The sequence below is a fragment of the Salmo salar genome, chromosome 01 (assembly GCF_965601325.2).
Source record: "Salmo salar chromosome 01, fSalSal1, whole genome shotgun sequence".
Lineage (NCBI taxonomy): Eukaryota > Metazoa > Chordata > Actinopteri > Salmoniformes > Salmonidae > Salmo > Salmo salar.
In genome coordinates, this window is record NC_138291.1 from 154,755,040 (window position 1) to 154,767,988 (window position 12,949).

General features: G+C 43.3%; 1 protein-coding gene across 5 annotated transcripts in view; it reads left to right on the forward strand.

Moving 5' to 3' along the window:
- The first annotated feature begins 1,710 nt into the window (after positions 1-1,710).
- LOC100195848 (mediator of RNA polymerase II transcription subunit 15) overlaps positions 1,711-12,949 on the forward strand; it is a 34,605-nt gene continuing 23,366 nt past the window's right edge. For all 5 annotated transcript variants that reach the window (XM_082955388.1, XM_082955389.1, XM_082955391.1 and 2 more), the window contains exons 1-5: positions 1,711-1,883; positions 3,660-3,747; positions 3,892-3,943; positions 4,058-4,084; positions 4,201-4,356. In XM_082955388.1, coding sequence (XP_082811514.1) covers positions 1,726-1,883; positions 3,660-3,747; positions 3,892-3,943; positions 4,058-4,084; positions 4,201-4,356 — 481 coding nt within the window. In that variant the 5' untranslated portion in view covers positions 1,711-1,725. The remainder of the gene's footprint in view (positions 1,884-3,659; positions 3,748-3,891; positions 3,944-4,057; positions 4,085-4,200; positions 4,357-12,949) is intronic.

The window sequence follows — 12,949 nt, forward strand, 5'->3', positions numbered from 1 at the left end:
TGGAATGAGACTAGCGTAAGGTAAATAATAATTCATTAAGTTGAAGACTAATTGATCAGATATTAAAATATCTGAAAGTTAGATTAGGAAAATTATAACTTTGTAATCTGAATATTGTCCTTGGTGCCCTGACTTCCTAGTTAGTTACAGTTACATGATTAATCAGTTTAATCGCATAATAATAATAATTACAGAGAGTTATTTGATAGGTCTTCAGTTTTAATGATGCCAAAGACACGACAGTAGGGTAGGCTAAACATCACAATTGCTTGTAATGAAATTATACCTTACCTGTTTGGAGTATATTTTTATATTTCATCTTCAGTTGCTGCCAAGTACATTTTGTGCCTGTTGGGTTGCACCTGCATAACACACTATATAAAATGTTGAATAAGTGGAACACTCAAGATAAAAGCATTTTTTTTGCCACGCCAGCTCACGTTCTTTTGCTGCTACTACTGTATTGCTGTTTTTCTTAAATATATACTCATATTCTGCATACACATTCATTAATATTTCTAACTCAACTGGTGTGAAGCAGGTTTGAGACCTTTTTTCTCCTGTTGCCATGATGAATCATGTTATTTAATTAATTTCCCAAACGCTACTTTACCACTCTATATTGCTATAGAATGTTCACAAATGCCTTACTATACGTCATTCTTTGAATTTATGAAAATGTGAACAGGGCACCGCTCAAAGGGGTGTTCAGTGGGGTAGCGTTGAGTGTAGAGGTGGCTCAAAGGAAAAATAACATTCCTGGTGTTTGTGACGCCCACCGTTTGGTGATCCATAGACTCAGTGGCATTGGCGAGACTGAGAATAAATTGTCTGTTTTGTAGATCTTTGACACAGAGTTTCTATCTGATGAGTTCAGGTTAGGTTGTAGTTGCTACTCTGTTATGAAACCTCTACGGTGCTTTAGGTGCCAAGGATTCAGACATGTTGCAGCAATATGTAGAAGGGAGATCCCAAGATGTGAGAGATGTGCAGGAGGACATAGTCAGAGGGAATGTACAGTTGGGATAGAGAAAGCACTGTGTGTCAACTGTGGGTGCACCCATGCAGCTGGGGATCCGAAGTGCCCTGTGAGAGAGAGAGAGAGAGAGACAGGTTGAGATTGCCAGAGTTCGAGTGTGGCAGTAAGTTTCCTATGCTGAGGCAGCGAAGAGAGTAGAGGATAGCCCAAGCGTGAGTGATTAGACTGTGAGCCCCCCCAGTGAGTAGGCCTGAAGAGAGAGTTTTAGTAAGGTTGGATTTCTTGTGTTTATAGCCATGGTGATCAACTGCACTGTACTGATGGAGTGGGAATCACAGGAGATAGCTGTGGTAGTTGCAGCAGCATAGTTTTTTCCCCTAATGGTCTTTCCTATGCCCTATATGAACTTGTTCATTCCCTTTGTTATTATTCTGAAGGCCATTGAAGGCTGAAGCGTCAATCTTTTAAACTTGTCTAATAAAATGATGTATTTTTATGGTGAGAAAGCGTTGCGCCTTTTCCTCTCCAAGGTTGCAGCAGCAGATAAATATTTTGTGTGTGAGAGGTTTTAGTGCATAAGATCTACAGGAAGTTGAGAGAAGGGGTTCCATCCTCCCAGGTCGACAGCCTGGCATGACCATTTAGGGCCAAGTAGTGGGATGGGGTGGTGGGTTTTTGGGATAGTGTATATGTGCAGGGTTAGATGGTTGAGCAATTTAAGATTTCCCCATTCCCCTGTGACCAAAATGTGCAATCCGCACTCCGACCGGCGAAAGGCAGCAATACGCAACACAGCGTCTAGTCTGCCGGAAATTTACACGAAGAAGAAGTGTGCAATGGAGGTCCCAGGACCAGATAGCGACTGGAGAAGCCCTGCATTCCGACAGAAAGTTGTTGCACAAATGTGAGACAATTATGTTTTATTAATACTGTTTGTAAACGCTGTGATATTTTAGTTACTCCGCTATTATCACTACAGTGGCTAGCTAACTCACCACAACTTCAGTCAGCGCTAACGAGTTAGCAGCTAGCCAGCTAGCCGGGGCAGCCGCTAGTTGGCTTTATGGATCAGCCCATTAGCGGCTGCTCTGGTTACTAGCCAGCTAGCTATGAAACATGCTTGTTATGAGGCCGTTAACCAAGCTTAATCGGGGTTGATGTAGTTAGCTACATGTGTCCGTATTTGCCATAAATACCTAGTTAATTAGAGTTTTTTTTCCTGAGAAGTTGAGACGTTTAGCTATTTGGGCTTTCAGCTAATGGTTAGTTAAACTAGCTAGTTTCTATAGCCTTCGCTGGCTTTGCTTACTATGTAACTTCTTCAGAGAGGTTTAACGGCGGTTGGCATCCAATTTATGTTGCATTACCGCCACAAACTAGATTGGGATATAAATCCATTATAATTTGATACACAAAATGGGGGGGGGGGGGGGATAAACCTACATATTAAAACCCACCACCCTATTACACGATTTAACCCTATCACGCCTTACCCCAGGACAATGGCCTGCGAGGACAGGACATCAACACACCTTGTAACTCTCCTGAAGTCATATCTCGTATTCACACATACTTCTCTGCTGTACAGTTGGTAACCATAGCTACAAACGCTAAGAATCCAAGCTTACTGAAGCATGTCACTCATTGACCTATCCCTCTGTGCTGGCACAGATACTATTAATTAGCAGGGATTGTCTCACTATCCCTCACCCTGGATCCATCTTCCTCTACATTTTTCACTGCCTCAGCATATGACACCCTCTGCACTACTCTAACCCTGGTAACCTCAACCCGCCTCTCACCGGACACTTCTGATCTCCAGCACCATGTCCACTCCTACAATTAGCACATACCGGTTCTTTCCCCAATACTACACATTCCTTTGTATGATGATTTTCTGCACATTTCTCGCACCTAGGAACTAACCTCCTACACACTGCTGCCACGTTCCCATAAGCTTGACACCTGTAACAATATAGTTGCGTGACGCGTAGTGCCTGCTCTCTGGTTGGAAGAAACGCACACAAATGTGTTACCTTCACTGACTCAACTCATTTCCCACCCAACCTGAAACCACAAATGGATCCACCAAAAGGCAAAATCTCACTCCTACTGGACCAGATCATTCGTTTTCATGTCCATCGATGCAGACCTTGGGCTCCGACCACTACACCACACCGACTTCACTTAACTCGCCATCACTCACTTCCATTTCACCTCCAGCACTCGACTTGGCATACTGCTCACTCTGTACTTGACACCAGTCTTCACCCCCCCCCAAATCTCCTTTTCTATCGCCATCATCAAATTCAACCTCATTCTCTTGCACACCTTCCTCTTCCATTCCTCACAGCTAAAAACCGAACACTGTCTCCTGCAGCTTAGGTAGCGGCAGTAAATCCCCACACTCATAACAGATGTTCCTGTTGTTCCCACTTGTCTCTAGCCATTTTCCACTCTACTGTCCCCACAAAATCCATGCTCCTGGATCCGCCCCTGCTATGTAGCCAGCTAACGTTAGTTAGCAGGATGCTAGCTACAACAGACCCCAGTGACATTCCTGCTTGGCCTCACTTGGAATAAAATGCACTTTATCTGCCAGGAATTTAGCTAATATCATTGGCATGTGTGCTAGCAAAATACAGCAGGCAAACTCTCTGAATCGCTTCTTCTTTTTCAGTGAAGAGGCAATGAGAAAGGCTGGGACTGCCCACACGAAGTCCAGCAATGATATGGAGAACCATGTCTATGTCAAAGCCAAATCTAGAGTGAGTGAACGAACGGTTTGATTTACACACACCTAGTAACCTCATGGATCAGACAACTCTGTAACATTGTATATGAGTAACTGGAATAATTGGTAAATAATGGCCATCTCTCATCTAAGTGTGTTATTGTCTACTTCTGAACAGGAAGAATACTTGTCCCTGGTAGCAAGGTTGATCATTCATTTCAGAGACATTCGTACGTACCCCACATAATTTTTCTATCTACTATGTATGTCTAGCTCATTCATATTTCTCGAGACAGCTATTCTATCAAGTCGAGTTACGTAATGGACTGTGCTTTGATTTGCAGATAAAAAGGCGCAAGGAGGTGGTCCTGGTGTGTTATTTTGCAAAACATGTTCTCCGTTACTAAAATACATTCAGAAGAATATCTACATAGCTACACATGCCACTGCACATGTGTAAATGTACACATTGCCTCCCCTCTTCCAGATCCCATGAATGCCCTGACAAATCTCCCAGGTGTTCCAGGGGTTCCAGGGGGCATCGGTATGGGGCCTCGGCCACCTGGTGCGCCCATGGGTGGCATGGGGCAGATGCAAATGGGTCAGCATGCCATGGCAGGAGTGGCTGGAAATCCTCAATCGAGTGAGTGTAACTCTGAAGCTATTTAATTTTCTCACATTATTGCATGTTTATACCATGGCGTTGTTGAATACTCGTTTTTGATTGGCTTGAAGGGCATTCTAGAGCCTGCATTATTTCACTAACGCATGGTAGAATTCAATGGCTATAGCTCATTCTCACATGTTCTGTTTGGGCTGCTTTTGAAAGCAAAAGTTGAATTTAAAACATTGGTATTATTAGATTTTTATAATAGCAGGCAAGGACTGATGGTTTGGTTTGCTAAACTAGCTGGCAAGTTAGGTTTGGTTGGCAAGGCAACTACTATAGCTATCTAGTAAACTTGCTAGCTACTTCAGTGGATGTTGAACACATTTCTACCTGCAAATGAACACATTTCTTTCAGCAAATGTGTTAAAGTGATACTGACAGCATTTTAACTATATACTTTGCAGATATGAAACAATCATACCAGTCAAAAATAAAATTCCCAGTTTGTGAGGTTTTAAAAATAGGTTACATTTGACAAAAAAATTCCATGACATACAGTAAGGCATTGTTGGCAGAATAGATGGATGCAGTTCAATATGATTCACCAATACTTGGTAGTCCAAAACATATTGCTATCAGGTTGTAAATCAGATGGCCTGGTACATTGTTTGCTGCCTCCACCCAATCGGGGCGCACCGTTTGTTTCAATGACTCAATATTTTGAACAAAAACAGACGAATGTAACTACAATCAAATTAGCAAGAGCAATGATCACAAGTCAGTCATAACGTGGATAATAGGTTAGCGCACATGTGTAACAAACACAAAGCCTGTGGGCCGACTACGGCACACAAGCGAGGATAAAGGAGGCAACAGTTGAGTCATCTACTTTATGAAACTACAGGCTGATGCGCTTGCGTTGTTGAATTCAACATCAACTGCGCTGCTTTCGTGTGTCCCATTTAGAGCTTACAGCGCAGGGAAACTGTAGACAGACAGACAGTCCTATCTAGGCTGCTAAAATGTTGCAGTCTGGTTTCGGGTTTTTACAGCTGGACAATGAATGACCAAAAACTAAACACCATGCAAAGGAGAAATATGTAGGCCTATTACAGCAACATATTAAGCAGTAGCCTAGGCTGGCTACTCAACTACAATACATTAAGTGCACCATACAGCAATGCTGCCTTCAACCGCACCGGGGATTCATGCAGTACAAACATTTTTGAAATACATGTTAAGTTTAAATGTTACAACCTATAGATAGGTTGTTTTTTGGAGTAATTAAATACTTTTTGATTAGGGTCGCAACATTATGCACACCTGCAGGCATAGCAGCACAAATATTATTTATCTTTTGTTTAAATTAGTCAAAATGCTATATACGGCATCCTATGTACATAAGTGGACATTATAAAGGGCCATATTTTGGCCGAAGTTCCACATAAAAAATACATAGCCTCTGTCTAGCCCGCAAATTCATTGTTTTTTTCAATATGGCCCGTGATACCCCTGGGCTAGCATATATCTATCCAAGATCGCGTAGCAGTCAGACGTCTTTGTCCTGTCCCGTGTGTATATATTTTTTTTCACATAGATTTAAAAAATATTTTTCCTAAACCTCAACTTCTAAATACTCTCCTGCAACCCGCCTCACCCAATGTGGCATGGATCTGTTTTTTTTCCTGAAGTATTTCTATTTACTTTGGATCTGGAATCCCTCAACTGAAGCTAGCCAGCTAACTACCTACTAGCAAACCACTGCTAGCGGTAATCAGCTAACCTTTAGCTCGGAAATCTCTCACCAGTTCGTACAACGTGACTCAAACCAGAGCATAACAGACCTATTTTTTTTTTCTCTCCATATCCCCGGATTCTTACCGCGAACTCTGAACATTTATCTGGATCTTCGCAACTAGCTAACCGCAATCCCGGGTGACTACTCCTGGCTCGCGTTTATCCCGGAGCAAGCACCAATTAGCCTGAAGCTAGCACGGGTAGGGCTCCTGTGCTACCACCGAAGCCCACTCCTGGGCTACAATATCCGGACCCCTTCTACTGCCGGTATGGGGCACGGAACCCCGCCGATCCTCTACGACTGGAATACCGACAACCTGCCCGATGATTCCAACAGGCCCCTCAGGCGCGACGTCCGCTGAAGGCCCATTCTGCTAACCGCGGCCTGCTAGCTACCTAGAGCTACTTGGAACCCTACTAATCCACGACTGGTCTGTCGGTCACCGCACGAAGAGGCAAAAACAGACTTACCTCCATCGCGACGTTCCCCAAAGGCCCTTCTGCTAACTTGCTTGCCCCGGGCTGCTAACTGACTGAATCGCCGTGTCCCCAGCCAGCCCAACCACTCACTGGACCCATATGTTCACTTGGCTACGCATGCCTCTAATATCAATATGCCTCGTCCATTACTGTCCTGGTTAGCGATTACTGTCTTATTTCACTGTAGAGCCTCTAGCCCTGCTCAATATGCCTTAACAATGTTGTTCCACCTCCTACATATGCGATGACATCACCTGGTTTAAACGTCTCTAGAGACTATATCATTACTCAATGCCTAGGTTTACCTCCAATGTACTCACATTCTACCTTACCTGTACACTATGCCTTGAATCTATGCTATCGTGCCCAGAAACCTGCTCCTTTAACTCTATTCCGAACGTGCTAGACGGCCAGTTCGTATAGCCTTTAGCCGTACCCTTATCCTACTTCTCCTCTGGTGATGTACAGTGAGGGAAAAAAGTATTTGATCCCCCGCTGATTTTGTACATTTTCCCACAAAGAAATGAGCAGTCTATAATTTTAATGGTAGGTTTATTTGAACAGTGAGAGACAGAATAACCAAAAAAATCCAGAAAAACACGTCAAATGTTATAAATTGATTTGCATTTTAATGAGGGAAATAAGTATTTGACCCCCTCTCAATCAGAAAGATTTCTGGCTCCCAGGTGTCTTTTATACAGGTAACGAGCTAAGATTAGGAGCACACTCTTAAAGGGAGTACTCCTAATCTCAGCTTGTTACCTGTATAAGACACCTGTTCACAGAAGCAATCAATCAGATTCCAAACTCTCCACCATGGCGAAGACCAAAGAGCTCTCCAAGGATGTCAGGGACAAGATTGTAGACCTACACAAGGCTGGAATGGGCTACAAGACCATCGCCAAGCAGCTTGGTGAGAAGGTGACAACATTTGGTGCGATTATTTGCAAATAGAAGAAACACAAAAGAACTGTCAATCTCCCTCGGCCTGGGGCTCCATGCAAGATCTCACCTCGTGGAGTTGCAATGATCATGAGAACGGTGAGTAATCAGCCCAGAACTACACCGGAGGATCTTGTCAATGATCTCAAGGCAGCTGGGACCATAGTCACCAAGAAAACAATTGGTAACACACTACACCGTGAAGGACTGAAATCCTGCAGTGCCCGCAAGGTCCCCCTGCTCAAGAAAGCACATATACATGCCCGTCTGAAGTTTGCCAATGAACATCTGAATGACTCAGAGGACAACTGGTGAATGTGTTGTGGTCAGATGAGACCAAAATGGAGCTCTTTGGCATCAACTCAACGTGTTTGGAGGAGGAGGAATGCTGCCTATGACCCCAAGAAAACCATCCCCACCGTCAAACATGGAGGTGGAAACATTATGCTTTGGGGGTGTTTTTCTGCTAAAGGGACAGGACAACTTCACCGCATCAAAGGGACGATGGACGGGGCCATGTACCGTCAAATCTTGGGTGAGAACCTCCTTCCCTCAACCAGGGCATTGAAAATGGGTCGTGGATGGGTATTCCAGCATGACAATGACCCAAAACACACGGCCAAGGCAACAAAGGAGTGGCTCATGAAGAAGCATTAAGGTCCTGGAGTGGCCTAGCCAGTCTCCGGACCTTAATCCCATAGAAAATCTGTGGAGGGAGCTGAAGGTTCGAGTTGCCAAACGTCAGCACCGAAACCTTAATGACTTGGAGAAGATCTGCAAAGCGGAGTGGGACAAAATCCCTCCTGAGCTGTGTGCAAACCTGGTGGCCAAGGAATAGATAGTCCTTGGTTCACTCCAGACCTGTCTGCCCTTGACCGGCACAAAAACATCCTGTGGCGTTCTGCATTAGCATCGAATAGCCCCCGTGATATGTAACTTTTCAGGGAAGTTAGGAAAGCTAAGGCTAGCTTTTTCAAACAGAAATTTGCATCCTGTAGCACAAACTCAAAAAAGTTCTGAGACACTGAAGTCCGTGGAGAATAAGAGCACCTCCTCCCAGCTGCCCACTGCTCTGAGGATAGGAAACTGTCACCACCGATAAATCCACTATAATTGAGAATTTCAATAAGCATTTTTCTACGGCTGGCCATGCTTTCCACCTGGCTATCCCCACCCGGGTCAACTGCCCGGCACCCTCCACAGCCCCCACCATTTCTCCTTCACCCAAATCCAGATAGCTGTTCTGAAAGAGCTGCAAAATCTGGACCCCTACAAATCAGCCGGACTAGACAATCTGGACCCTCTTTCTAAAATTCTGCAGAAATTGCTGCAACCCCAATTACTAGCCTGTTCAACCTCTCTTTCGTATCGTCTGAGATCCCTAAAGATTGGAAAGCTGCCGCGGTCATCCCCCTCTTCAAATGGGGTGACACTCTAGACCTAAACTGCTACAGACCTATATCTATCCTACCCTGCCTTTCTAAGGTCTTCGAAAGCCAAGTTAACAAACAGATTACTGATCATTTCGAATCCCACCGTACCGTCTCCGCTATGCAATCCGGTTTCAGAGCTGGTCATGGGTGCACCCCAGCCACGCTCAAGGTCCTAAACGACATCATAACCGCAATCGATAAGTGATATTACTGTGTAGCCGTATTCCTCGACCTGGTCAAAGCTTTCGACTCTGTCAATCACATTCTTATTGGCAGACTCGACAGCCTTGGTTTCTCAAATGATTGCCTCGCCTGGTTTACCAACTACTTCTCTGATTGAGTTCAGTGTGTCAAATCGGAGGGCCTGTTGTCCGGACCTCTGGCAGTTTCTATGGGGTGCCACAGGGTTCAATTCTCAGGCAGACTCTTCTCTGTATACATCAATGATGTCGCTCTTGCGATTCTCTGATCCACCTCTACGCAGACGACACCATTCTGTATAATTCTCGCCCCTCTTTGGACACTGTTATCTAACCTCCAGATGAGCTTCAATGCCATACAACTCTCCTTCCGTGGCCTCCAACAGCTCTTAAATGCAAGTAAAACTAAATGCATGCTATTCAATCGATCACTGCCCGCGCCCGCCCGCCCAGCATCACTACTCTGGACGGCTCTGACTTAGAATAGCTCTATCGCCTCAAAGCATCCTTCACTCATGCTGCCAAACATACCCTCGTAAAACTGACCATCTTACCGATCCTCGACTTCGGCGATGTCCTCTATAAAATAGCCTCCAACACTGTACTGAAAAAATAGGATGCAGTCTATTTACAGTGCCATCCGTTTTGTCACCGAAGCCCCATACACTACCCACCACTGCGACCTGTTCACTCGTTGGTTGGCCTTCGCGTCATACTCGTCGCCAAACCCACTGGCTACAGGTTATCTACAGGTCTCTGCTAGGTAAAGCCCTGCCTTATCTCAGCTCACTGGTCACCATAGCAGCACCCACTCGTAACACACGCTCCAGCAGGTATACCTCACTGGTCACCCCCAAAGCAAATTCCTCCTTTGGTCACCTTTCCTTCCAGTTCTCTGCTGCCAATGACTGGAACGAACTGCAAAAATCACTGAAGCTGGAGACTCGTGTTCATGCGCGTGTTCATGTTGGGTACCCTCGTTCCAATACGTTATAAAAGAGTATGCATTCGTCCACCTTGAATATTATTCATGTTCTGGTTAAAAAAGGCCCTAATGATTTATGCTATACAACGTTTGACATGTTTGAACGAACGGAAATATATTTTTTCCCCTCGTTCATGACGAGAAGTCCGGCTGGCTTACATCATGTGCTAACGAGACGGAGATTTTTGGACATAAATGAGCTTTTTTGAACAAAACTACATTCGTTATGGACCTGTGATACCTGGAAGTGACATCTGATGAAGAGAATCAAAGGTAATGGATTATTTACATAGTATTTTCGATTTTAGATCTCCCCAACATGACGTCTAGTCTGTATCGCAACGCGTATTTTTCTGGGCGCAGTGCTCAGATTATTGCAAAGTGTGATTTCCCAGTAAGGTTATTTTTAAATCTGGCAAGTTGATTGCGTTCAAGAGATGTAAATCTATAATTCTTTAAATGACAATATAATATTTTACCAATGTTTTCTAATTTTAATTATTTAATTTGTGACGCTGACTTGACTGCCGGTTATTGGAGGGAAACGATTTCCTCAACATCAATGCCATAGTAAAACGCTGTTTTTGGATATAAATATGAACTTGATAGAACTAAAAATGCATGCATTGTCTAACATAATGTCCTAGGAGTGTCATCTGATGGAGATTGTAAAAGGTTAGTGCATCATTTTAGCTGGTTTTAGTGACCCTGTCTTTGACTTGACAAAACATTACACACAACTCTTGTAAATGTACTGTCCTAACATACTCTAAATGTATGCTTTCGCCGTAAAACCTTTTTGAAATCGTAAAACGTGGTTAGATTAAGGAGATGTTTATCTTTCAAATGGTGTAAAATAGTTGTATTTTTGAAAAATTTGAATTTTGACATTTATTTGGATTCAAATTTGCCGCTCTTGAAATGCACCTGCTGTTGATGGAGTGCACCACGGGTGGCACGCTAGCGTCCCACCTAGCCCCAAGAGGTTAACCTCTTACATCTAGACGTTCCGCTAGCGGAACACCTGCTCCAATATCCAATGATGGGCGTGGCGCGAAATACAAATTCCTCTAAAATCCGAAAACTTCCATTTTTCAAACATATAACTATTTTACAGCGTTTTAAAGACAAGACTCTCGTTAATCTAACCACCCTGTCCGATTTCAAAAAGGCTTTAAAGCGAAAGCAAAATATTAGATTATGTCAGCAGAGTACCCAGCCAGAAATAATCAGACACCCATTTTTCAAGCTAGCATATAATGTCACAAAAAACAAAACCACAGCTAAATGCAGCACTAACCTTTGATGATCTTCATCAGATGACAACCCTAGGACATTGTTATACAATGCATGCATGTTTTGTTCAATCAAGTTCATATTTATATAAAAAAACAGCTTTTTTACATTAGCATGTGACGTTCAGAACTAGCATACCCCCCGCAAACATCCAGTGAATTTACTAAATTACTCACGATAAACGTTAACAAAAAACATAATTATTTTAAGAATTATAGATACAGAACTCCTCTATGCACTCGATATGTCCGATTTTAAAATAGCTTTTCGGTGAAAGCACATTTTGCAATATTCTCAGTAGATAGCTAGCCGTGATGGCTGGGCTATTTAGACACCGACCAAGTTTAGCCCTGACCAAACTCCGATTTACTATTACAAAAGTTTGATTACCTTTGTTGTCTTCGTCAGAATGCACTCCCAGGACTGCTACTTCAATAACAAATGTTGGTTTGGTCCAAAATAATCCATCGTTATATCCAAATAGCGGCGTTTTGTTCGTGCGTTCTAGACACTATCCGAAGTGTAAATAAGGGTTACGAGCATGGCGCAATTCGTGACAAAAGATTTCTAAATATTCCATTACCGTACTTCGAAGCATGTCAACCGCTGTTTAAAATCCATTTCTATGCCATTTTTCTCGTAAAAAAGCGATAATATTCCGACCGGGAATCTCCTTTCAGGTAAACAGAGGAAAGAAAACAAAGCTTTCGGTCGACGCGGGCACGAGCCTGAGTCTCACAGTACTGTAACCAGCCACTACCCAAACGCGCTACTTTGTTTCAACCAGAGCCTGCAAAGCCACGATTCAGCTTTTTGCCGCCTTCTGAGAGACCATGTGAGCCGTAGGACGTGTCACGTAACAGCAGAGATCCTTTGTAATGGATAGAGATGGCAAAGAAGGCCAAGAAATGGTCAGACAGGGTACTTCCTGTACAGAAACTTCTCAGGTTTTGGCCTGCCAAATGAGTTCTGTTATACTCACAGACACCATTCAAACAGTTTTAGAAACTTGAGTGTTTTCTATCCAAAGCTAATAATTATATGCATATTCTAGTTTCTGGGCAGGAGTAATAATCAGATTAAATCGGGTACGTTTTTTATCCGGCTGTGAAAATTCTGTCCCCTATCCATAACAGGTTAAGCACCAGCTGTCAGAGCAGCTCACAGATCACTGCACATAGCCCATCTGTAAACAGCCCATCTACCTACCTCATACTGTATTTATTTATCTTGCTCCTTTGCACCCCAGTATCTCTACTTGCATGTTCATCTTCTGCACATCTACCATTCGTGTTTAATTGCTATATTGTAATTACTTCACCACCATGGCCTTTTTATTGCCTTATCTTACCTCATTTGCGCTCACTGTATATAGACTTTTTTCTACTGTATAATTGACTGTTTTGTTTATTCCATGTGTAACTGTGTTGTATGTGTCGAATTGCTATGCTTTGTCTTGGCCAGGTCGCAGTTGTAAATGAGAACTTGTTATT